We start from the raw sequence: 27,934 nt of genomic DNA, 5'->3' as shown, positions 1-27,934 counted from the left end.
CTATTAAAGCGGCAATAAAAATTGTTTTTACAAACAAGGCATAAAAAAGAAAAAAGATAAAAATTTGGCAGTTGTTGCATAAAAGCGAGTTCAAATATGGTGTTCTCACATCTGACAAGCATTTTAATCGGTAAAAAATAATCGGTATTTAAATAAAAGACGATCATCATAATATTAAGTAGTTGGCTAACACCATTCTTCTTCTTCGAAAGAGGGTGGTAACCCGTATAAATCGTATGGATTCTTTCCAGACTTGATGGCGAGTGCAATGTCTTTTTTCTGTTTTTTAATTCCATTTTGTTTGTCACATGATTGGGGTGACTGAGAGTATTTCAACTGATTATTACTACGAGTATTATAGTTACCAATAAACGGCGCATTAAGTGGTGCAATCTAAATGGAAAAAAAAAAGCTTAAAATGCTAGAAACCTGAAATACCCTAATTCGTAAAATTTTAAGAACATTAAAATTACTTTTAATCCTCATTCGAGGCTTGGATTGTAACCTTTTAGATTTTTTAACGAGTTTTATTTACGCATAAAATGTTTGCACTTTTTTAACTTAAAAATCGAGTTTTACAGATTTCTTTGAAAAGAACAATGCTGGGTAACTTCGACATTTAGGTAAATTTTAACCTAGCACATGGATAAGATTGACATTTGAGGAGATATAAATTAATAGAAATCCTGGTAAATTTGAATCAACTTGGGTGTAAGTAAAGTAGATAATAGATACAGATGAAGAGTCCTTGAATGCAGAGTGATCAGCAGAACCGGATGATCATTTGAGAATATTTTACTTAAATTAGAATTGTTAAAGCATACCAGCTATACCGCGTTACCTAATTAAATTTTACTGGGAGGCGCCTTCATAACTATAACTTTTAGTTAATCAAATTTATAAACTCAGTGAAAGAATGAAAAGGAAAAAATACTAAATTTTTTTAATTAGATCTAAAGATAGAAAGTTCTGTTTTAAAAGTTTCCTATTATTTTAAGACATGAAAAAATCTGCGCGGTCATTATAAAGGATATTTAACTATTGTATTTCGATATTGAATGTTATATATATTTTGAAAGTACATATATTAATATTTTTAAATTTCACTTAAGAAAGTTTGTGAAGTTGTGTACGTGAGAACGCACGCAGTTTGCGTTTTACACTCGACATCAGCTTTTGCACAGTCTTCGGCTGGACTTTTTTGGTAGCTCTAATTCATTTATTTTTGAAGTCTTTAATGTTTTTGGGTTCTTTTACATTGAAGCTTAGTTTTCTTTTGACAAGAGCCCAATATCTTTCGATAGGACGTAGTTCGGGACAATTTGGTGGATTACAGTGTTTTTCAACGAAATCTACATTATGTTTTCTAAGCCAGTTTAAAGTTGTCCCAGAGTAGTGACATGATGCTAAATCGGGCCAAAATAACGGGTTACCCGTGTGTGTTCTTAAAAACGGCAAAAGACGTTTCTTGAGGCATTCTTTTATGTATATTTTGGTGTTAATTGTTCCCGTAGTCACAAAACAAGAGCTTCTTTCACCACATTCACAAATTGCTTGCCAAACTAAGAATTTTTTAGCGAATTTTTGCATTCCAATGCATTTATAATTGGAATTCAGTTTCTTGCGATTAATTGCTGAATAATATTGGTGTCCTGGAAGAGATCGAAAATATGCAACACAATAAGTTTTCTAATGATTGTACCAGTGTCCTTTAATCGTTTCACAACGCTCTGCACTGTTCTCAAAGCAATCTGCAGCTCTTAAGAAATTGTTTTGTTTGATACACCAGGATTTTCAACGAGAAAATGCAAAACTTTTTCTCGCTTCTTATCTTGATTTGATGACATTTCAATTAAAACTAATTGTTTTAATAACAGAGTTGTTTAAATTTTGAATAACATTAATACAATTAAAAACAATTAGCTATTTAAAATAATGTACTGTTTCCGTAAACACCGTATCAGAACACGCGCAGATTTTTTCTGGTACATGTCTTATTATGAATCTTAAAGAAGTTTTACAAGACTACTTTGGAATCCAAAAGTCTGTAGAAAAATTCTATAGGAACTATAAAAAATTCGGTGTTTGTAAAAGAATTCGTGCTAAGATACACAAGCCACAATTTCGTATGGAATTGGGATTTATTTTGAGTAATTTATGCTAGTTATTTTCTGAAAATATTAAAACTTACACCCATAACTTACTCAATAGAGACTCTTGTTTTATATTGTAATTCTCTAGATAAAATTGTAATTCTCTAGTTATGCTATATTTTCACACTTATTTTTAACAAAAACTTAGTTTCTTTGAATTTTAGCCATTTCCTAAGATAATTTTGTAAATATATTAAAATAAAAATTTCAATTTTAAATATAGATAAATATTTAGTCAATCAAATTAGTTAGTCAGAAATGAACAGCGTACGTCAATATATGACTCGATTAAATCTTGTAAAATTTTTACAAAAAAATCATATTCAAGTGCGAAAAAACTTACATCGCTTAATTGTAAAGTTGATTTATTCATCTGAAGATTTGCGAAGTTTTCAAGAGGCTCTTCAGTTAAATTATTGATGCCACACAAGTTCTAAAAAGCAATAGTTCTAAAAATTATTATGAAAGTAATTTCTTTTTTTCCTCAAATATAAAGGAACAAGAATAACTCACGCTTTTTTTTTGTTTAGAAGATATTCGCAGGTGCTTGTAATTTTCATAGATCAGTTTAGCACAATATATTTTACCTACAGTCATCTGACTGGCACCTAAAAAATACTTCAAATGCAGAACTTCACACAATTAAATACTATGAAAATACCTCGTAAACAAAAAGGAAAATACAAAGAAAACAAAAAGTCAAAAATTTTTAAGCTTTCTCACCAGAAGCAATTTTTAGCATTAAGTAGAGTTCCATTTAAAAAAATACCTCCCATGGTAATATCACATGAATAAAAACGATACTTCTTATATACTTAATATATACTTTAGTATATATTAGTATGAGTTACTGTTTTTCGATACTTCTTATACTTTAGTATATATTAGTATGAGTTACTGCTTTTTAAATTCGTAATATTCGGTCCGAAGTTAAACAGTTTCAATCGTAGACGCAGAAGTAAAAATAGGTCTACTTTATAAAAGAACCGATGGCTGCTATTTAATATTTAACGATATTAAATATAAAGACAGAAAACGTATACAAAAATCTTAAAAACATACCTTGAGTGCGTTTAGGTATCACGCGGTCCAAAGTCTTTTTTGTAATGTTGGGCCATACTCGCTTTAACATCAACCTCATCTCAATATTGTTGCTATGTAGATTATCTGAAAAATATCAGTTATATAAACTTAAATTAAAAGATAATTTGTATCTTTATTTAAAAAAAAACATGCCTAGGAGATCCATACTTAAGACGACTTTTCAATTTTCATAAAAAGTGCGAACATTCATTTTACATTTGAAAAGTTGCAGGATAGATAAAAAGTATGACCCACTTTTTTCTGTCATAATATTGAGGGCTGTTCTAACCAAAGCAAATAGTGTAGCAGTAAAATCCACAGTATTATCAGGGTGTAGAGGCATGTTCATTCGTATTAGGCGCTATAAAAGAAAGCTTAAATTAAATAACACATAATATTTTATTAAAAAAAAAATGAACAAGTATAAAATGCGCAGCATAAGTAATAGTAGAATAAATACCTTGTAAGCAACAACTTTTGGACATTTTGTACCAAGTCCAATAGGTGGAGACATTTGACGTAGTAATTGGCAGACTTCAGTGTGCTTAATGCGTCCACTAAGAACGGGTAGAATAGGTAAGAAATACAACCATACACTCTTTGTCAAATTGATGAATGAACATTTTGAAACTTTTATGAAACTTTTACAAAGTATCAGCACTTCCAATAGAAATTTCAACTTTTACAATTATGAGATCAAATCACTTTATTAACCACTTGGACTCAAGGGCTTAAAAAAAAATTCGATCACTGTCGTAAGTTACCAAATTATGTTGTAGTACGGTTGTTAGTAGAATCATCAGTACAGTTGTTTGTAGATGTTTCATGTTTTAGAGCTAAAATTGTGAATAGAACATTTGAGGGAATGAAATTTTGGTTTGAATGGAACATTTTGAGCGAATAGTCACATATAAGGTTTTTACCTACTCAACTCTAAAACTATTTTGGTTTCAAAATTTCCCATTAGAGTCATTGATATGATTAGATTTTATCATCAAACGCATTACATTACACAATATTAAAACTTTTACCAATGAGTAAAGTAAAAATTATACTCACGTTGCTCTTGGATCAAACTCAGCCCAAACTCTCACAAACTCATCAAGATGATGAGGTCCTAAAATACTTTCATCTTGAGTTAAATACCCGAAGTTGTCCATGATAACTGCCACAAACAAGTTCAACATCTGCATAAAATTAAATCATGTTTTTATCATAAATTTTCATTAAAATGTTTATCAGTCAAAAATTGTATAGTAGTAAAAAGTCCTGAAAAAAAAATTAATTCTAAATAGATATGCATAAAAAAAAAAAGCAGACTACACTTACCAAAAATGAACAAAAGAAGATAAACGATACAAAGTACATGTATGCAAAGTCACTACCACATAATTCTTGTCCATTAGCAGCAGGCAGTGATGTATCGCATTTAGCTTGAGAAGTACAAGCTAACATAATGTTGTGCCAATTTTCTCCTGTAGCAGCCCTTGAAATGAAAAACGTGAGTGGCAATTTTTAAAAAATGTTTTCGCAATTTTATCTTTTTTATAAAATTCTAAATTGTGCGTAACAGAAAAATTTCAAAAAGTCGAAGCTAGGAATTTAAATTAAATAAGATTAGATAATTAAGATAAATAAGATTAGATTTTGATATAGATAAGCTATTGTATTGTAACTACAGCAATATTGAAATCTGGAATAAATTTTGAAATCTTTTTAGTGCTGCGTTTTTTTAAAAAATTAAAAAGTTCAATTTCATTTAAGATAATTGCTTAGCTTTATTTTTGGTTATTTTTTATTTTTTATTTAACATAGCCTCTGTTATGTATTAAATCAAACAGATTTGCAAATAAAGTAAAGTAGATATTAAAATATAAAGAATAAAACCCCCATAAAATCTTAATTTTGATAGCCCGAATGATTTTAATTTAAACCACATTAAACCTTCAAAACAATTATCTAATAGAAAAAGCTTTTTTACAATGATTTAAAATGAAATATCAGCAACAAAAAGACAGAAGAAAAAGTAAACGACTAAAAAAAAGGGAACAAAAAAGAAGAGAAAAAAACTTGCACAAGCAGCAATTTAGAAAAAAAAGGTTTAAAGAAACTCAAACAAAGTAAAACTTATTTTTATGGGCTTCCATAGCAAATTTGGTACTTTTAAATATTCGTTTAAATAAAATATGGTAATTAACTGTTAGCAACCAGAAAACACATGCAGTCTTAATTTAAAATGTCAAAAATATCTGCTTAAGACGTTTAAGTATCTGCTTCGACATTTATACATTTTAAAAAAGTTATGTTACAAAACAAACAGCTCATGTAACCTGGTTAGGTAAAACTATGTTGGAGTAAAGACTATACATAATATGATACTGCCCTTTTTAAATGATCAAAAAACTAGAAAATAGAATTCTATGCTTTTTTTTTGTATGTGCTTAATACAATAAAAACCTTTTAAAGGACATAAGATGCAATAGCTTTTTTACCTAAACAATACTTGCATGGCAGGAAAAAAGGCACGAAAATGGTTATAATGGTTGATTTCATTCCAAGGTCCACCTTGATCTTCATTCTCCAGCGATATCAGTGCAAACATCTAAAGATAAAACTTTAATATCTTATTAAATGAATGATTTGTTTAAAATTGATAACTAAAACTATGAAAACTTTTTTAAGAACATTTCTAAGTAATTAAATAACGATAGAAGAAAGAGCATCAAAAATTAATGATAAGTAATACTTTTTAAAATAAATTCCAATTAACTTTTTAATACCTGCATTCCAATAATAGCATAAATAAAAAACAGCAGAAAAATAAGCATTGCAACATAAGGTAATGCCTGAAAAATTAAATAAAGAATACAATAATGTATAACAATAAATACATTACATACATACATACATACATACATACATACATACATACATACATACATACATACATACATACATACATACATACATACATACATACATACATACATACATACATACATACATACATACATACATATATACATACATACATACATACAATGAAATAAAAAAAGTAGCGGTTGCTGGTCCAAGTAATTATTAAAGATTACTATCACTTTAAAATTCAAATAAATTTAAAAAGGAAGATACTTTGAAAGATTGCAAGAATGTCCAAAGTAGAATACGTATTGTGTAGCCTCTTCTTAACAACTTTATGAGTCGAGCAGCACGAAATAATCTGAACAAACTTGGATCAAAAGGTATAGCCTGACCACTCTTAAAGAGAAGTCAAGAATTTGCACTATACTTATAATCAAACATCTTAAAAGCTTACATAACTCTAAAGGTGGAAATAAAAATAACAATTACTTAATTACAATAACTACTTTTTGATTTTCAAATAAATTGATTTATAATGTAAAGTGTTAAATAATATAACAATGATAATCTAATCTTAAAAATGTTTTAATATCAAAAGATCTTTTAATAAATATATCAGTCATCCAAAAATCACCTACATATATATATATATATATATATATATATATATATATATATATATATATATATATATATATATATATATATATATATATATATATATATATATATATATATATATATATATATATATATATATATATATATATATACACTTATGTATATACTTATGTATATAGTTAATGTAATGTAAATAACTTACTATTGTTTTTGAAAATAGAAAATCAAGAACACTTCCCAAAACAATAATAAAATCAAAAACATTCCATCCATCTCGAAAATAGTTCTAAAAAATTAAACTTAACATATAATTGAACTTGTATGTTTGTTAGCAGTTTTTCTTATGTGATTTATTCATAAATGCAATTAAAAAATTCCTCTGGTCATAACAAAAAAAAAATTAGAATAACTAATACATAATATATACACAAAACTTAACAATAAAATGTATGAATATAAAAATACACACAATATATATGTATTTGTGTGTCTATATATATATTCCAAGGTCAGCATATATATATATATATATATATATATATATATATATATATATATATATATATATATATATATATATACACACACACACATATATACATATATACATATATACATATACACATATGTACATATGTACATATATACATATATACATATGTATGTATGTATGTATGTATGTATGTATGTATGTATGTATGTATGTATGCATGCATGCATGTATGTATGTATGTAAGTATGTATGTATGTATGTATGTATGTATGTATGTATGTATGTATGTATGTATGTATGTATGTATGTATGTATGTATGTATGTATGTATGTATGTATGTATGTATGTATGTATGTATGCATGTATGTATGTATGTATGTATGTATGTATGTATGTAAGTATGTATGTATGTATGTATGTATGTATGTATGTATGTATGTATGTATGTATGTATGTATGTATGTATGTATGTATGTATGTATGTATGTATGTATGTATGTATGTATGTATGTATGTATGTATGTATGTATGCATGTATGTATGTATGTATGTATGTATGTAAGTATGTATGTATGTATGTATGTATGTATGTATGTATGTATGTATGTATGTATGTATGTATGTATGTATGTATGTATGTATGTATGTATGTATGTATGTATGTATGTATGTATGTATGTATGTATGTATGTATGTATGTATGTATGTATGTATGTATATATATATATGCATACGCATATGCTGACCTTGGAATGAAATTAAACATTATAACCATTTTCATGCTTTTTATATATATAAAGTTTATATAAAATTTTTTACGATAGTGGCCTAGTTTTTTGGTGATAAATTTGTCAAAACAAAAGACTTTTTTTAAAATCTTTTTTTTATTAACTAGAGTTAGAATTTAATTATTGACACCTTTTTAGTGCATGACACTCTTGTATTGATAACTAATCAATTAATTACCAATTTTTTACCTGTGAATAAATGGCCATTAAGTTTAACTGAATTGTGTCATTTTTAATTTACTTAATATATCCGACTTCCTTCTCTAAAAATGATAACATTTGTTATTTATTATTTATATAATACAAATCAAAAAAGTTTCCATGAAATACTAAATAAATTTTGAAATAATGCTAAATCTGATTTGGTAAAATTTTGACCAAATTGAAAAGAAAAGTATCCCTGAGAAGCTTAAATAAAAAATTGTTGGTTTAAAGAAACAAGTAAAACAATCTAATGTTGCTATAGCAAAAATAGTGTTTCAGAGGGCTGCATTCAAAAAAATTAAAAAAGTTTAAAAAAACTGAGACTGTCAAAGATTCTCTAAGATCTGATAGGCCTTCAAAGTTAACTGAAAGAGACAAAAATGTCGTTTTTTACATGGTCTGATCAAATCCTAGGATAAGCATTCATTCATATGTTAACCAGAGAAATCAATGATTCCTTAAAGAATGTTACAATTCACAAATAAAAAGTGAGAAAAGTGTTACTCTAAAATGATATACATCACCATTAAAAACACTATTGACCATTAAAGATTACCTAAAACAATGGTGCTGAGAAAGAATCAACTGTTCAATTGAAAAATGGTCTTATGTAACTTTTAGTGATAAGGCTAATTTTGAGGTACTAAACCACAAAAGAAAAGTTATGTTAAAAGATAAAAATATGAGAAGTATTTATTTCACTATGCTATACCAAGATTACAAGGAAGCAGAGGCTTGCCTGGAATATGGGATGTATTTCTCACAAAGGTCCAGATCTCAGCAATATATATATATATATATATATATATATATATATATATATATATATATATATATATATATATATATATATATATATATATATATATATATATTTATATATACCAGAAGAGCCAATCATAGCTCAAAACTCAATTGACAAAAAACTTAATAAATGTAAGATAATTTTAATTTAAAATCTTAAACAACAGTTATTACAGATTTGGACAGAATTTTCAATAGATTATTGCATGAGATTTATTGAATCCATGCCTCATTGCATCCAATTATGCATAAAAGCAAAAGTAGGCTATTTTAAATATAAGTTAATTCTCTTCATCTAAATTGCTAGTTTTTGTAAAACCAATCAAAGTTATATGTTGCTCTTATATTTTTTGATATAAATTTCTAAAATTTCATCACAAATTTTTTTAATTAGTTAAAGTTTAATAAAGGTTACTTAAAGAATTTTAAAAACTTTTTGTTTTGACATCAAAAAACTTAACTGATATCATAAAAAATTTACCCTTGTATAAACTTTCTGGACACACACACACACATATATCATGTTTTTAAATAATTTACTTGTCTAAGTGCAAATAACTTGAGAAAGAATTCTGCAGTGAATAGAAATGTGAACACTATATTGACAACATCCAAAAAAGCACCATAAGATTTAGGTTGATCATAAAACTAAATTTTAAACATAAAAACATAAGAAATGTATAGTATAAAAATATATGCAATTGTAATTAAATTTAAGTAAAACTTTAAGTAAAAGATTTTTTTTTAGGCTATTGTTTTTTATAAAAATTGAAATTGTTTAACAAAAGTATCCTTATATGGGGAAGTACATTTATCCATTTTTACTTTAAATTCATCTAAACACAAAATGCACTCAAAGTTATTTGTTCTTGAAAAAGCACCATCTTCCTTACTTAAGCAAAAGCTTAGTTAAGTTGAACCATTTTTTCATTCCCTTTGAGCAAATATCTTTGGATAACTCAAATTTTTCATACAGATAATAAGCTGTTAGACATAACTTTAATACAGAATAATAAAGAAGTCATTGTATTGTCAATTTTTTTACAAATGTTTTCTTTTAAATGTATAGCATGAACACTTGCTTTTTTAACTCAAATTTGAATAATGAAATAAAATGATGAAATAATGAAATAAAATGATGAAATAATGAAATAAAATGATGAACACAAGAAAAAAGTTGAATACAAAAACTGTTGAAGTCAAACACAATGCTCTGGATGAAGTATTAGGTGGTCAAAGATTGCTTTAAAGCATGATACCAAAGAACACCATATCCACTTTGTTGAAAAAAGAAAAAAAATCTTTGATGCTGTGGAGAAAAGAAACAACCCAAAACTTCAGTGTTTGAGGAAAGGGTCATTAGCAAACTTATATCAAGCCATTTTTGTAGCAGAAATATCACTGACTCTGCTTTAATTCTCAAAGCTAAAGCCATGGAATTTGCTGTAAAATTAAATGATGGTGGTTTTTATGCTTCAGATGGTTGGTTAGTTGGTTAGATTGTTAGAAGAAATGAAAGAAGATTTTCAAAACAGTTTCTGTGAAGCCAATGCATGCATTAGTAAAATGGTAGCACCATGGGAGGAAACCAAATTGGAAGAAATTGCCAATATTTGTCTTTGGCAAAGCCAAATTGTCCAAATGCTTTTAAAATGTAAAACACCTGCCCAACCACACTTGCAGCCAGTTGGCACACAATTTTAGGAATAAATTTTTTTCTGAGGGAAGAATGAAAAACTGTTTTATTAGTTGATAATTGTCCAGCCCATCCAACCATTGATAAACTCATATCAACAAAATTGGTCTTTTCACCACTAAACACTAACTCAAAGCTCCAAACAATGGACCAGGATTTTTTTAACCCCACATTTCCCTCTGTATTATACCTCCAAGTTCTTCCCTGATAATTTTTTTAACCACACATTTCCCTCTGCATCTTTCTCCATTTTTTTAATCTCCTCATGAAATCACTCTTCCTGCTCATCACAAAAATAATCCAAAAGGACACTTATTCTGTATGCTTGTTAAATCATTTCCATAGATAACTTCACAATTAGAAAAAATTACAATCTTCACCACAAGAAGACAATCAAATGATGGAAAACAAAAACTAAGAAAAGCAATATTTTTCTTGGTTAGATTCAACACTCTAACTTCACTTAATAAACAGTTGTACAAAGAAATCATCAAAGAGGTTGTAAACTTCTCTTTAGCCATCATGAGTGCCACCTTAATCTATTTTTTCTAATTGAAAATACTCTACACAAAGCCTCTTCCAATTTTTTAATAATACAGGCAAGTTATACAAAGGAATCAGTGAGCAGCCTTTTAGGCTCCATTATGCAAATCACCTTAGTGAAACAAATTAATATTAATTGATAAAGATGTTATTATTAATATTTTGTTTTCAATTAAAAAATTTTTACAGGTATTTTTTAAATTACACTATTTGGTATTTTTTATAAGTAAATATTGAACTGCAAGATCACAGTAGTTGAAGAGAAATGTATTTGCTATCAGACAATATTTTATTGGAACTGTCATATAACCAATAAAATAGGTCAAAACTGAAAATATTTCCATCCCTTAAATGGCAGGTTAAATTTTGGTAAATATGGTAAAAAAAATTTAATTACCTTTATGTGTTTACCTACAACAAATGCTTATATAGCAAGATAATAGAAAATCAAAAAAACACTTTTAAAAATACCTTCAGCATAAGTATAAATGTGTTTCCACATATTAGCAGCATTATAAAGTACTCAAATGGAACAGAATCAACAAAAAGCCACAACTTGTATTGTAAGCTGTTAGGATTTTCTGGCATAAATCGTTCTCCTGGTTTAGATTCCATTGCAATTTGTAAACATCCACGCTAAATTTAATGAAATTAAGTTTAGAACTGTTTATCTGAAATAATGTAAAATAATATAAAGAATTGCAATAGAACTTTTAAAATCTGAAAACATGAAAAAAACTATTACCTGGTTTCTATCAAGTTCACAATCACCTTCCTCAGATTCCCCTTGCTCTTGGAATGTTAGTATGATAAGAGCAACAAAGATATTTAAAAAGAAAAAGGTGAAAACAACAACAAAGGAGACAAAGAACAATGATACTTGAATCTGGTTATTTAATAATGGGCCTTTATCATAACCTGTGCTGTCAATTGCAGTAAACATTACACTAAAAAAGAAGCATTGTAATTAATAACTACAGCTAAATTCAGATAAATATTTTTATTAATTTTTGAATATTCAATTTTCAAAAGCATGTAAAATATCTTAAGTTTCTTGTAAGCCAAACTCAATTTAATACCATAAAATTCACAACTTATAGTTTTCAAAACAAGTTTTTTTTTTATTCATTAACATATTCAAGTCCTCCTATCATCAATTAAGCCATAAACAAAATTTAACTAATCACACACTTTTTAAATTAATCTTCTGTAAAAAAATAATACTTGTAATGTTTGGAGAATAACTTCATTTTCACATTTAAAGCATGCTATGAAAAAACTGATTTTAATTGCAATCAGTACTTCATAACTAAAATAAATGTTTGTTTAGCTGATATATGTTTTAATTAATACTCTATTATTAGGTGTTACAATTGAAGAATAAATGTTGAAATCAAACTTTTCTAACTTCTGGCATTAATCAAACAATGTCTCTCCTTTCTAAATATGTCATACTGCCTATATTGCTTAATTTTTCACCAAGCATTTTTTGAACATTTGTGTACATTGTTTTTGTTGAGAACCCTGCAATATGTATATAATTACACAAAGTGTATCCTTTTTTAATGTTACACTTCCTTTACTTTTTTCTGATTGACATAATTTCATGAGAACAAAATTATACCTATAAGAAAAGTCTGTTCACATATACAAAAATGCAAATTAAATATAATTTAAGATACTTTGTAAATGTTATTTGGCAGTTAATTCAATAAACATTCAGTAAACATTCAAGTAACATTCTTTAGAAGGTAAGTATTGACATGCTCTCAATGATTCCTCAGCACTGAATCCTCAGTTTAAAAAATCTTAATGATCAGTTTACTTAAATGAGAACATTTAAAGGTATACTTCTGAATACAAAAGAATAAAAATTATAAAATGACTCTATTAGCAAAAGAGCAACATACTTTGGCCACCCTTCACCAGTAGAGGAAGTGAATAGTGTAATTAAAGCTTGGAATACATTATTGAAGTTAAAATCACTGTTCTTCCATATTCGGTTTTCATTCTGAAATAAAAATATCTTAAAATGAGCTGATAATAAAGATTACTAAAATTTGTAGATATTTTTTAGCAGAAATAAATTCTGAAAAGTTTAAAAATTACCTTTGGTTCATTGAAGTTATTATCTTTAAATTCAATATAATGACCCCTAAAAAATTATGCAAAAAACATAACTTTTGAAAAGAATCTATGAATCAAAAGATAATCAGAATTTAACTAATTTATCACTTTATAGCTATTAAATTACCATATATACTACTTTATAATTGAAGATTTTAAGAATAGATTTAAAAGGGGTCAAAAAACTGACCTCAACTCATAAACCAACTTGAATTAAAGACTCAGTGAAGATTTTTTTTCAAAATAAGAATGATTTTAATATGGTTAATTTACTGACCTTGTTGACTTATACACTAGTATGTACTGTACTTAAAATTATGAAAAGAGCTAGGTTAAACAATTACAGATAGTTGAGAAAAACAAACCCTCGTACTCTAATTAAGCTTGAAAAACTAAAATGTTTTAAAATTTACTTTTACTATTAATTTTTGTCATTATTTATTTACAAATATAAAAAGAGCTCAAACAAAAGAGATTTCTGTATTCAGCTGTTTCATTTATAATGATTTATTTCATTTAATTGGAAATTATACTGTTTGATATAATTTATTAAACAAATGAAGTAATATCATTTAAAACATAATCATAAAATAACTTCTTTACCTAAATCAATAAAATGGTAAACTGTAAAAAAAGGGAAGGAAATATGCTTTTTTAGGACAGAAAAAAAGGCACGCAAGATTAAATGGCATGTAAAATTAGGAAGATGTAATATGTTAAAAATATTTGTAATTAAATTTTTTGGAGTATTATATTATTAGTTGTTATTAAATTTTTTGTAATAAAAGATTCTATTTACAATCTAAAATAAAGATAAAAGCAACAAATGGTTGAGTGAATTGTTCAACTAAATACTGCACTGCTTTATGAATGTTCATGTTACACAACATAATGGTTATATACAAATGTTTTCAATGCATTTATGTTTACTTATATCAACAACACCAAGAATATGTTACCGCAATAAGTGGTTATTTAATAAGTGGTTATTTATAATACCGCAATAAGTGGTTATTTAAAAAGAGCAACCCTTTTAAATCAACACATATGAAGGTAAAATAAAAATAAATTATAACTGTTCATAGAATTGAAAAAAATATATATTTACTAACTGACAAGTCTCCTCTAGATCCTTAGATAAATCATTACAGGAAAAAAACTTTCCCTAAATTAAAACAAAGTTCATTTAAAACTAATTAAACAAAAACAACAATAAAAAAAGTATATAAAATCAAAACAAACCATCAATTATTTTCATTTTTGAATTATTATTACCATATTAAATTGCCACCACTAAAAATAGATAAGATTTTTTAATACAAAGAAAAGATGTTTTGAATTAGATTATTTGTTATGCTTGATGCAAAAAAATTATGCTATGCATATTGCATAGTTTTGTTGTTATGAATATGCATAGTTTTGCTTTGATGCATATGCATAGATTTGAAGACAAATCTTTTCTTCTAGAAATCATAACAAATGGATGGTGTTATGTAACAATCTGGCTAATCTGCATCAGTATTTTTCCAAGATAATTTGTGTTGAAGTTTAGCACTTTACAGAAAATAAAGATAGTTATATAATTCCATCCAAATAACATAATTGCAAACAACATCTTTTTTTTTTCTTTATTAAATACCTCATTTACTTTTAGTGAAGGGAGCAATTTCACTTTTTTATTTTGTTGCATGCATAGTTTTGAAGACAATTTATCATGAAAAACAATTGTTAGATTGTGCAGCTCGTTTTACTGTCATAAAGCTTTCTTAAAATTACTTGGTTTTAATAGCTTAGGTCTAGGAGACATAAAAGCAATTCTAAGTAAGATGGTGGGAAAAAGTCATAAAATTTTCTATGGATTAAATTTAATGTAGCTGTTATTTTCATTTTAACATAATATATTTATAATTGTTGTTTTAATGGTATTTACTGCTTCATTAGATTGTATTATCCACAATAGTTTAAATAATTCAGAAACATTAATTTTTATCTTAATCTAAATTTGCCAGACTTACTGAGAATAGTTGAACACCCATTACAGCAAAAATGAAAAGAAACTGGAAAGTGATCAGCAAAATATTGATGACATTTTTCAAGGAATAAAGCATACAATGGAACACTGCCTAAAAAAAAAATAAAACGTTCAACACAGTAAAATTATTAATACTTAAGCAATTTCATTTAAAATAAGTTAGGTTTAGCATGAATGAGTTATATGAAGCAGTATACTTTTATAATAGCTAGAAGTGGTTCTCTGAGTATCTCATGATGCTACAAATATTTTAATAAGCTTTATGTTTAGCATTTGCATTTTGATAATAAAAAAATATACTTCTAAAATAAAATGGTTTGTTTTTTAATAAATGTGTATTTACACGTCAGGTGCATCACATAGGCAACAAATTTCTGTTCATCTTTTTTTTGTCTGTTAAACTTCATAGAACCAGCTGAAAGCTTCATTGCTTATTAATTTGTTAGTGTATATTTACTGATAAAATTTTGTGTTAAAAGAATATAAAAATGAATAATAAATTAAAATGCCTTGCTTATTCAATTTCATTAAAAAATAATTCAAAAAGATGCTTTAAAAAACAAAACATTACAAGGCTATTTCAAATTAATGTTCCAGAAAAACACTGCCCATCAAAAGGTTTTTTACAAAACAATAAATTGACAATAATTTGTAAGACTTTAGTAAATAACTATAAAGCTATTATGTAAACTTAACATTTTAAAGACAATTTTATTGTAAGTTAGTGGAATAAACACAGTTTCTATAACATATAATCCTAAATAGTAACCGATATTGCCACAATATTGGGTATCTTAGACAACCTAAGTATCAAGGAATATCAACGCAATATTATGTTCATATTGGATCAATATTCCTTGGTACTTAGGATGGTTTACATTGATAACTGCTTACTAAAATAATCAATGCATATTATTTGAAATTGCAAAGAAATACAACAAATATTTGATGTTTAAACTAATGGTTAGTATTTCAGCTTAAATAAGACTATCACCACTTTTTGATTGAAACTGTATTAAAGAAAGCTGATACTTTGGTTATATGTTGCTGTTCTCTTTTGTCAATAAAATAACCAGTTATTTGTACTTATAAGACATGTACCAGAAAAAATCTGCGCGGGCATTATAAAGGATATTTATCTAACTATTGTATTTCGATATTGAATGTTATGTATATTTTGAAAGTACATATATATTAATATTTTTAAATTTCACTTAAGAAAGTTTGTGAAGTTTTATACGTGAGAACGCACGCAGTTTGCGTTTTACACTCGACATCAGCTTTTGCACAGTCTTCGGCTGGACTTTTTTGGTAGCTCTAGTCCATTTATTTTTGAAGTCTTTAATGTTTTTGGGTTCTTTTACATTGAAGCTTAGTTTTCTTTTGACAAGAGCCCAATATCTTTCGATAGGACGTAGTTCGGGACAATTTGGTGGATTGCAGTGTTTTTCAATGAAATCTACTTTATGCTCTCTAAGCCAGTTTAAAGTTGTCCCAGAGTAGTGTGTGTTCTTAAAAACGGCAAAAAATGTTTCTTGAGGCATTCTTTTATGTATATTTGGTGTTAATTGTTCCTGTACTCACAAAACAAGAGCTTTTTTCACCACTTTCACAATTGCTTGCCAAACTAAGAATTTTTTAGCGAATTTTTGCATTCCAATGCATTTATAATTGGAACTCAGTTTCTTGCGATTAATTGCTGAATAATATTGGTGTCCTGGAAGAGATCGGAAATATGCAGCACAATAAGTTTCATCGTCAATAATCAAACAAGATTTTTTAGCACATAATTTTTTATAGAGCAGCTTTGAACATTGAATTGCAACATTTTCTTGCTTTTCTTCACGACGAGAAACTTTTTTCTTTTTATAAGATTTATAACCACAATTTCTCTTTACTCTTTGTACAGTGGAAGCACTTGTCTTAAATTTATTCGCTAATGTTTGAACAGAAATCTCCAGTTTTCTGTCTAAGGCATCTTTTACCTTTTTACCAAGATCTCGTCTAACAAAACATTTTTTTCTTCCACTTCCTGATTTTCTTATGATTGTACCAGTGTCCTTAAATCGTTTCACAATGCTCTGCACTGTTCTCAAAGCAATCTGCAGCTCTTTAGAAATTGTTTTGTTTGATACACCAGGATTTTCAACGAGAAAATGCAAAAATTTTTCTCGCTTCTTATCTTGATTTGATGACATTTCAATTAAAGCAAATTGTTTTAATAACAGAGTTGTTTAAATTTTGAACAACATTAATACAATCACATTTTAAAACAATTAGCTATTTTAAATGATGTACGGTTTCCGTAAACACCACATCAGAACACGCGCAGATTTTTACTGGTACATGTCTTACCAGTACAATAGTAAAATAGATGCATATAGTAACTAATTTTACATTGTTTTACTCTGTATGACTCCAAAAGCATATTATATAACACCTTCCATATGAGCATTGTATATTTTAATAACTTTTGGTTGGCTAATTTCAATAAATTTGTTATCTTTTTTATACCACCTATCTTTTCAAGTAGCTTCAATCACCTATAATTTATCTTTAACATTAAATTCACAGATGAAAAATACTTGTCCAAAAAACTCCTTGCAATTTACACCACTTGACAACTCCATATAGGGCCATATACTTCATTTTCATCCATCAATATGCTGGGAATTTAATTGATTCTTGAATTATCTTTCTTTCAGTATACTTCTAAATCATACACTATGACAAAATCACCATATCTAGCTCAAATTGTTATCTTCCATCTATTAGGTTTAAAAGGCACTGCTATAATGATGATCTACCTTTAGCAGGTAAAATTTGTCCATTAATAGAATGATTTTCTGCTTGTGGAGTAGATTAAATCTTGAAAAATTTGTCATGTTAAGAATGTTCTTTTGAAAGACAAGTTTTAATATCATTATAATGAAAAAATCTTTTCAATTTTTTCAACTTTTTTCACAGCCATAGTTTCAGCAACACATGGTATACAACATCTTTTAGACCAACACATGCATTATTGTTGAAGTTTGATTAATGACATCATTACAATAACTCCTAAGTACTTTTTTATATCATGTGTTATAACTATAGAAGTAACAAGCTGTTGGAGACTAAAAATATTTGTGTTTTTAACTACAACCTAATATCATCCTGTGTAAACATAGAATAAAGTTGTTGTGGATTCCTGCCCCTGAAAACTTGTGTTAAACTTATGAGAACTTATTTTACATCATCTGAATATAAGATTATCAGTACCAGTAAAGTTAGTTTCTTTATTTGAACTTTCCACAATGCTCTATTCTAATTCATAATAAATATGATTGCTTATGCCATCTGTTTTGATTTCATTTTCACTGCATATTTATCATAATCACTTTGATCTAAATTTTCTATTGTTTTTATTTGATTATGTATTTTTTTTATTATAAATTACCAGAAAAAAATGCAATCATATTTTTCTAAAAATAATTTGAAATATTAAACCAAAAAGATAAAAATGAAATAGTATCTATAAACTAAAAAGATGGGGCTTTTGTACAAAATATAGTCAAACAACAGTATATCCAAGTTGAATGCAAAATCTACTAAAAATTTTAAAAATCGCAGTTGCCATAATATTAATAATTATATGGTATTGGAAATAAAACAGGGTTTAATTAAATAAAGAAATATATTGGTTAGCAGATTTGAAAGAAGAATATAGCTTAATAAGAACTATGTTAGTATCATGAACAATCCTATAGCAAATAATTTGAGAAAATATTTACAACAAATTTGACAATTATTAATTTAACAATCATTAAAATATTTATTGTCAGTTATCAGACTTATTAGGCTAGAATAAGATTATTGATATTGTTAGTAATTTATAAAATGAGTAACTCGATTTTAGTAGGAGCCAAAATGTGAGAAAAAAAGTTTAATAATTTTGTAGAACAGCTTCAGGTTTCATCAGTAAGGTTATAAAAGTCATACAAGAAAATGAAAAATGCTTGCTCTAAAAAGAAACTTTTAAGAAATAATAGACAGGGTCACAAGTTTCTTTAGCTTGTAGTATTGAAAAAGCCTTTTTAACAATAGAAATGGTCAGCATCAGTTCAAATAATCAGGCCAACAAAGATTGTAATCTAATGTATGAAATAAAATTTTAAAAATTTCAGCTACTGACTGTTACCATCATAATGTACAGCTATTAACACCAGAATCATGGAAATGTTAAAAAACAGCAAGTTTCTTAGAAGTGTCTGAATGCCTAATTAGAAAAACAAAAGAAAACCATTTTATCATAACTAGGAAAAAGATTTATCCTTAATGAATTATGTTTTGCATTTAAAACAGACATTTTAAAGCCAAGATAAGCTTGTCAAAAATTTGAAAAAGGTTTTTTGCAACTAATGCTTCACAAACTCACAATGTGTATGGACATGCACCACCAAAATACCATTTAGGTGGAATAAAAACAATACAAGTTTACAACTTTGTTTATTCGCATAAAAATGGTGAGTGTATAGTACACAAATGTGACCAATTCTCTGGTATGCACAGGAGTGCATAGAAAATTAGTTAGAAAAATATTATAGTACAAACATTACACTAGTATTACACACATTGGGATTTGATGAGCTTTTGGATTTGTAAGCAACCTAATTGACAGCTTTTTAACACACATATATAGTTAAAACGCTAAGTAGCACCTGAGAAACTGTAAAGAAAATGTTAAGCAGAATGAATACTTAATTTTAGACTTTGTCAAAAATTCAATATTGTTTAGAATGAGGTTCAAAGTTATAACTGGAGCAAAACTCAGTTCTTAAGAGGAAACACTGTCAAACAAATTGATTGTAAATTCCCTTGTGGTGATATTAGTTTAACTGTTTAACAGTGTCACAAAAAGCCTTAAAACGGGTAACTAATAGGCATGATTTGGGTGTTAATATGATGTACTTCTTTTGTAAAAACAAGGTAAATGGAATATGTTTTAATTCATTTTCAAAAGAAGAAAATAACAACACTTGAGCAAAATTTGCACAAAGATATTTGCTAGAGTTTCCTGTTCCTGGGACAAGAATGTAAAGAAATTTATCTCCATCTTAAAAAAATGAATAATATAGTATGCAGTTATGATATATTTTGGTGGGAAGGGATTACTAAAAAAATAAATGAACATGACAAAAAAGTCAAGTTCATGCATCCCCATCAACTAGCTAAAAACTAGCAAATTTTTTTATTACAATATTTTGAAACTTATATTTCTCTACTTTTTGCTATCTAGTTTGTATTTCTACTTCCTTTTCATATATTTCAATATTAAAATCAAAGTTATTTAAAATAAAATGAATTTCTAAATACTTTATGATAGTATTTTTATAGCTTTTGTTTCTCTTATCTGTTTAGAATGTATTTCATAGCTTAAACTGTGAATTTAAATTTTGTTTCTCTAATCTGGTTAGAATATATTTCAGAGCTTAAATTTTTAAATGAAATAAAACTTTTTTAAGCTTTATTTTCCAAGTATATCTTTCCTATTTTAAAATATTTTTCATTTTAGTTTTTTAAAACTAAAGCCTATGATTTTTAAATGCATACTTTGATCAAGTATTAGAGACAAAGCATGATTACAGTTTTTTTAGTAGACTTAAGACAAAAAATAATAGTCATTTTAGGGTCAATTTTTTTTTTTACTTGAAAACTCTTAAAAGTATTATTTTTGTATTCCTTGAGCAAAAATCTATAGAGGGTCTATACTTTAGGAAGATTCCCCAAACTAATCTCAAGTATTAAAGTTCAATATTGCTTCATTGACTGTTCCCATTGCTAAAAAAAATGGTGTGTTTTGCAAAATCAGTTGACTTATATATTACTTTTAGTCATAATTATTTATTATGGACTAAAAATGTAAAGATTAATTGATTTTTGGATGTAAGGGTGTAAAAAATATTTGTGTATCGATAATTAATGTAGCATGATTCCTGCAAGATCAATGACAGATAATTAAGAAGCTCAAGATACACTCTAGCAAAATCATGGTGCTTGCTGTGGTAGCCTCTTCTCTTCTAAAAGCAAGACCTCAATATAATATATTAAGCTCAATATATTATAAATAGGTTATATCAATACCTTGAAAACCAAAGCTCTACCCTGGGTCGAGGCTAAGTATAAAGGTCTCTCCAAAGATTTTACTAATGATGAAGCTCTATACTACACTTCTATGGAAACCCAGGCATGGGTGAAAACTGGCCAAAACCATGTGGCCTCCTATCTCTCAAAATCTTAACCCACAGACTCAAAGGTTTGCATCCAAATATCCCTAAAGAAGTGAGTTTCTAAGGCCTGGTTTACTTTAAAAATTATATCTTAAAAACCTGTAATGTTATAATCTTTTTTTGGAAAATGCACCAAAATTCTGCACTTATATGATGTACCCAATATCTATAGCTTGTGACAGAAACTGAAAACAACTTCAAGTGATTTACTATTTATCTTTGTTACATAACCAATAAAAATATGTTTATTTCTACAAATATAGTTTATAAAAAATTTGTAGAATTAACCACATTTTCTATCTTATCAAAATGGTAAACTTTTACTTTTATTTATTAAAAACTGTATCTTTATTAAAAAATGAAACTATTTTAAAAATCTCATTAAGAAGTATAAGAATTAAAAAGTAAAAACTTATTTAAAAAAATCTCCAATAATAAACACTAAAAAATTGGGGATAAATCTGTTTCAAAAGTTATAGCAACTTATTGAAAATTTGATACTACTACCACTTTACTCAAAAAATTTGATATTACTAGCACAAACTTAAAAAAAATAAACTATACATACTTTAAGTTTCTTTGTTTTGTTAATAGCCTTGAGAGGACGAAGTACTCGCAGCACTCGCAGAACATTCACATACTTTTGAGTCTGACTTGAACTTTTAATCTGCCTGTTAAAATAATCTCAATATTTATAAGCAATACAAAAAGTAATAATTTAACAGTTAAAAAAAAGCACGTATAAAAATATATCTGTGCTGGAGAAAAAACTTATATCATCACAAATATTACAAACTTATATAAAACAATATCTAAAAAGAAGAAATCTTACATTATAATTTAATACCTAATACATTGATATTTTAGTACCTAAATTATGTGAGTTTTATAATTTAGTTTACTGCATAGTTTTTTTTTGTTAATTAAAAACATCTTTTCACTAAAAGACCAAAAGTACATCATGAACACAACTTTGAAACCAATTGTTTACAACAAGTTTTAAGTTTAAAACAAGCTTTTAAGTATGTAAAAAAAAAAAAAAAAGAAAGAAAGAGCAATGTATGCAGTCATTTAATTTATATAATCAAGGCTGGATTGTTAGTTCCAAGCTTAAGTTTCATTTTCATTACTTTTTTTTTTTACCTGCACCAATCATTTACTGTTTGACAATACAACTTTTTGGACTTCCTCCTCTATCACTACCTATAGGGTGTTTTAAAATTTCTGCAAAAAAGAATGTGACTATTATCTACATTTCTAAAACCCAAGGCAGCTAAATATGATTTAGGGATATATTAATGTTTTTAAGTTTTAATACTTTGTTACTACTCCTTTGTGTTCAATAACTTAATAAATTCTTCCAATTAAATTTAGCAGGAATTCAGTTTCTATGGTTTCCTAACACAAAAATAGCTAAATTCAGTTTTCCAGTTGAACAGAAATTAAGCCAGACCATTAAACAACCTCTTTCAAAATATCTGGTTAAGAAATATTGTTGCTGTTTTCTTAAATCATGCCAATATCCATCCGATCCAATAGGGCCATCTAAATTAAATTTCTTTTCATTCAAAAAAATCACCTAAAATTTTTTTAATTGAAATTATAAACAATTTTCAGAATAATAATAATAAATTTATTGAAATCTGGTAAATTTCATATTATCAAATTACCTGATTCTAATTACAAACCATATTTTCTCTCACAAACTTCTTACAGTTTTCCTAGTGAATGGGCTTGAGATTTGGTACCATATTCATTTTAGCGCAAACAATATTAAGACAATAATTCTGACATAACTTGGGACAAAGATTTAGTTGAATGTGATACCAATCTAACAATTCAATGTGTCTTTCAAACAAAGTTTCTTTTGCCTTTGTTTCTGCACATTTTTGCCATATTCAATCTTTTTTTAAAAAAAAATTAAAGATGATGCTCTGATATAGTCTTCTGGCAATTTCCTGATTTGAGAGATTTTCTTCATGAAAGGCTATAATTTTGCCCTTTACCATTTTAGTCAGAGGTATTTTCAATAATCACTATAAGTCATTACTTACTAAAATTGACAAAAGTACTGAAAACTTTATCAAAACTGACATTCATCTATAAAAACAAGACAGCTAGAAAACTAATAATGGGATTTTTTTTTTTTTTTTTTTTTGAAAATTAAAAGAATTATCAAACAACTAAATGGTTCATTATCATTCTTTTACAACTCATTAAATATGTGTTGATGGATATTTTAAATTAGTCCTAAAACTAACAAAAAAATCAAAACTATGTGCAAATAGAGACAGTGTATTTTATTAATCTGGTAGTGGTGAAAATTTAATTTTCTTCTACATCCCAAACCAAAGTTTTTTTTACCAAGGTCAATACAATGAATAGCCTCACCTGTATCTTGATAAAATCATTTTTATAGTTTAAATATTATTTATGTTAATGTGATTTTTGAGTTACACTTAAAAAAAAGCAGTTCATTTTACTTTATACTTTAAACATTTTATTTTATTATAAAAAAAAAAAAAAACTTTTTTAAGTCACCTACATTACTACCTTAAACTTTTATTTGTTAAGATTGTTTATTAACAGTTAGTTAACAATTAGTTATATATTTGTAGAATACATAAAGCATCGTACCAAAATTTAACAATATTTTAGAGCCAATATTATTAACATCAGGACAATATTAAATTGTTGGCCAGTATATTTTATATTCTGGTTCAAAATGAGGCAATATTAGTTAAATACTGTAGCTATATTGGGATAAGTTAGTCAACATTACTCTATTATCAAGTCACATTGATTTAATATTGGCAATATATTTTAGATTTCTTGACCAACACGCACTAAGAACCAATGTAGGACTAAAAAAGCCTCAATATTGCTTACTACTATGACAGATTCTTTCATACAATACTAAAAAAAAGAAGCATCAACAAATACAAAGCTGAAATCTTTTTTTACAAAACACTCACTCAAGGCTTAGTGATGCAATAGCGCAGCTGACAACCAAAGCATCAATAAAATTCCACGCATCTCGAAAATATGATCCTTGATGCAGTACAATACCATATGCTATAACCTAATTTAAAAAATGATACTTTAGTTAAAAAGAAAAGTGACATTTTAGTTTAAAAGAAAACTTTGCTAAACTAAAAGCTACTTTGTAGCTATCCTATATTGTTTAAAATTTTGTTTAACCAAACTACCCTCTTCTACTTAATATGTTAAAGAAGAGAGTTTGCATACTTTGTGCAATATTATTTAATATATCTTGAAACCAAAAAGTTTGAAATAGGTAAAAAAAACAAAACAAACCTTCAATAATATTTCCAAAGCAAAAATTGAAGTGAAAAAAAAATCAAAATATTTCAACACCTAGAACAAAAGAAAAGTTTATCAATTATCATAAAAAACTTATATTAAAAATAGATTGTTGATTTGAAGACATATTTTTGTGCATTTATATTTATTCATCAAATCATAAAGGATACACATATAACAATTGCATAATTTTTTTCCAATTTTCTTCCATTTTTAGATTAATCATAACTTTGGCAAATTAGAACCACACTCAAATTAAATGATTATTTGACTTAACATAAATGTTTAATTCAAAATTTAATGCATAAAAAGACAGAGATCAAAATTTTTATTTTTTCAAATTAATACATTACATTTTAACACATATAAAAAAGTAATAGTAATGAGCATATATAAAATATAAAGTGTATGTGTGTGTATGTATATATATATACATATATATACAAATATATGTATGTATGTATGTATATATGTATGTATGTATGTATGTATGTATGTATGTATGTATGTATGTATGTATGTATGTATGTATGTATGTATGTATGTATGTATGTATGTATGTATGTATGTATGTATGTATGTATGTATGTATGTATGTATGTATGTATGTATGTATGTATGTATACATACATACATACATACATACATACATACATACATACATACATACATATATATATATATATATATATACAAAATTTTATTTTTTCAAATTAATACATTACATTAAAAAACATATATACATACATATATGTATTTTAATGTGATGTATTAATTTGAAAAAATAAAAATTTTGATCTCTGTCTTTTTATGCATTAAATTTTGTATTAAACATTTATATTAAGTCAAATAATCATTTAATCTGAGTGTGGTTCTAATTAGCCAAAGTTATGATTAATCCAAAAATGGAAGAGAATTGTAAAAAAATTATGCGATTGTTTCATTGGAGTAATTTTACTCCAAAGTTACATTGTTGTGCAGCAAAATGTTAAAAAGAGCACAAGTCAATATACTTTTAATCAAAATATCTTCATAAAAAATAAATGAAATATACATTGCAAATCTTTTGTTTACATTTCTTTTACTGTAATCTGAGATACTTACTATATTTCTAGTAGAGTTTCTGTCAGCCATATCTTCTAGAGAAAGAAATGCGCTGCTTACCAAAATCAACACCAGCATTGCATTATCAAAATACTTTGAAGTAACAATTTGAAAAATAAAAACACGAACCCTAAAATAGTTCAAATATCATGCTATGAAAATATATTAGATTAAAAAATTTTTAACTGTGAAAAAAAACAACTTACATATGCTGCCAAATTATAATAATAAATCTCAATTAAATTGACTATATATATATATATATATAAATATATATATATATATATATATATATATATATATATATATATATATATATATATATATATATATATATATATATATATATATATATATATATATATATATATATATGTATATGTATATGTATATGTATATGTATATGCAGAGCCGGCTCGTGAAAAATATTATATGTGTGCGAGAATAAATTAGGCGCCTTTTAGATTTAAATTCCAAGCGAGCTCCCAAGCGTTAGCTTACTCGCAAAAAATGTCACTTTTTTCAAATCATAAAACAATGTATACTACAAACAAAATAACTTTCTTAAGAATTTTATTGATTTTAAACATATTTTTAGTTAAAAAACGGAACACGTCTAACTTTAGATTTTGCAAAATTTAATCTTAAAGTATCAATATCCACAGATTCAGCAATTTTGTTTTCAATGGAAATTATTGATAAACCATTTAAACGTTCCTGGCCCATTGTTGATCGTAAAAAGTTTTTTATTAATTTTAATTTGGAAAAACTACGTTCCCCTGTACTCACTGTTACCGGTAGTGTTAATGATATTCGTAAGGAAATACAAATATTAGCAAACAGTTCTTCAAGCTGACTATCATATATCTATTTAAGCACAGATTCCGGTGATTTTTTCCCATCTAATTTCCGTGATAAAAAATTAAGTTCCAGAAACAAATCCTCTGAATACACATCTTTTGAATCACCATGAGCCAATACTTTTTCCAGTAATCTGCATTTATAAATTAAGTCTTCTTCTCCTATTTTATCAATATCTTTGATAATATACAAAAACTCGAACGGTTCTATCGTACTTCAAAAGCTTTCAAATCGTTCATTTATCGATTCTTTAGCTATTTTAAAGAGAATATCAAAAAACTGCTTTTTGAATTTTTGGTTTGGTTGTATATCACCATCTTCTTCAAAAGGTTCATCATCAAAAATCTTTTTCTTTTTCTTGCTCTTTCACGTAAAATAGAACTGAATTCGTCAGTCAAGTTTGCATCATTAGCTAGAATTTTGGCTTTTGAAATATATATTTTGTAAGAATCTTCAGTGTGTTTAGTAACAAAAAAATCGATAGTTTTCTTTAATGCATTTGCAGCAGTCTTCACATCTACAGTTTGACATTGTAATAGTTTGCTAGTACAATTAATTTCAGTTAATACATTGTGCCAAACCACAACACCACATATGAATTCAAAACTGTCTAATTTTGATGCAAGTGATTCAGCAGTTAATCTAGTAATAGAATCTTTTTTCAACTTCTTTAAATGCACAATAAATTTAATCCCAATTTTAGAGCACGAACAGCATTCACATGACTTTCCCATCTGGTAGTACTTATTGACTTTACTGTTAATTTACAACATTTTGAATCAAAACTTTGCCAACGCTTTGTAGTCGCAGAGAAAAAATTATACAAAGCTTGAATTTGTGAAAAAAACCTCATAATTTCTAAACATCCTGGGACTGCATCCGCAACAACCAAGTTCAAGGAGTGACAGACACAAGGAATATAAAAGGCTCGTGAATTTATATCTTTTATACGCTTCTGTACACCAATTT

General features: G+C 26.6%; 1 protein-coding gene across 1 annotated transcript; it reads right to left on the bottom strand.

Annotated features, from left to right (window-relative positions):
* Positions 1 to 58: 58 nt before the first annotated feature.
* LOC145180846 (putative voltage-dependent N-type calcium channel subunit alpha-1B) lies at positions 59 to 26,830 on the bottom strand. The gene is made up of 24 exons (XM_090076027.1): positions 26,712 to 26,830; positions 26,105 to 26,234; positions 24,995 to 25,054; positions 24,652 to 24,758; positions 22,245 to 22,347; positions 15,391 to 15,498; positions 14,488 to 14,540; positions 13,358 to 13,403; positions 13,159 to 13,259; positions 11,994 to 12,195; positions 11,720 to 11,884; positions 9,550 to 9,657; positions 6,922 to 7,005; positions 6,369 to 6,494; positions 6,017 to 6,082; positions 5,729 to 5,838; positions 4,566 to 4,722; positions 4,296 to 4,423; positions 3,697 to 3,793; positions 3,492 to 3,597; positions 3,216 to 3,320; positions 2,667 to 2,761; positions 2,497 to 2,586; positions 59 to 393 (listed from the first exon to the last, which is right to left on the bottom strand). Exons 1-24 carry the CDS (start codon positions 26,828 to 26,830, stop codon positions 187 to 189), a joined length of 2,673 nt encoding a protein of 890 aa, XP_089932153.1. The 3' UTR covers positions 59 to 186.
* Between the last annotated feature and the right edge of the window lie 1,104 nt (positions 26,831 to 27,934).

This window comes from Hydra viridissima, unplaced genomic scaffold (genome assembly GCF_058129835.1).
Source record: "Hydra viridissima isolate aposymbiotic clone 2 unplaced genomic scaffold, HvirCarnegie_v1 scaffold_104, whole genome shotgun sequence".
NCBI lineage: Eukaryota > Metazoa > Cnidaria > Hydrozoa > Anthoathecata > Hydridae > Hydra > Hydra viridissima.
Note: the sequence above shows the minus strand (reverse complement) of the source record. Positions and strands in the feature narration are given on the sequence as shown.

What these genes read in the sequence shown, in the direction of transcription:
- LOC145180846 (XM_090076027.1), bottom strand. Translation starts at nt 26,830, where the DNA reads ATGGGCCAGGAACGTTTAAATGGTTTATCAATAATTTCCATTGAAAAC. An exon ending in ACAAAACAAAGAAACTTAAA is followed by an intron (nt 15,499 to 22,244) that starts GTATGTATAGTT and finishes TTTTTTTTTTAG; the next exon opens with GCAGTGTTCCATTGTATGCT. An exon ending in GATCTAGAGGAGACTTGTCA is followed by an intron (nt 13,404 to 14,487) that starts GTTAGTAAATAT and finishes ATAATTTTTTAG; the next exon opens with GGGTCATTATATTGAATTTA.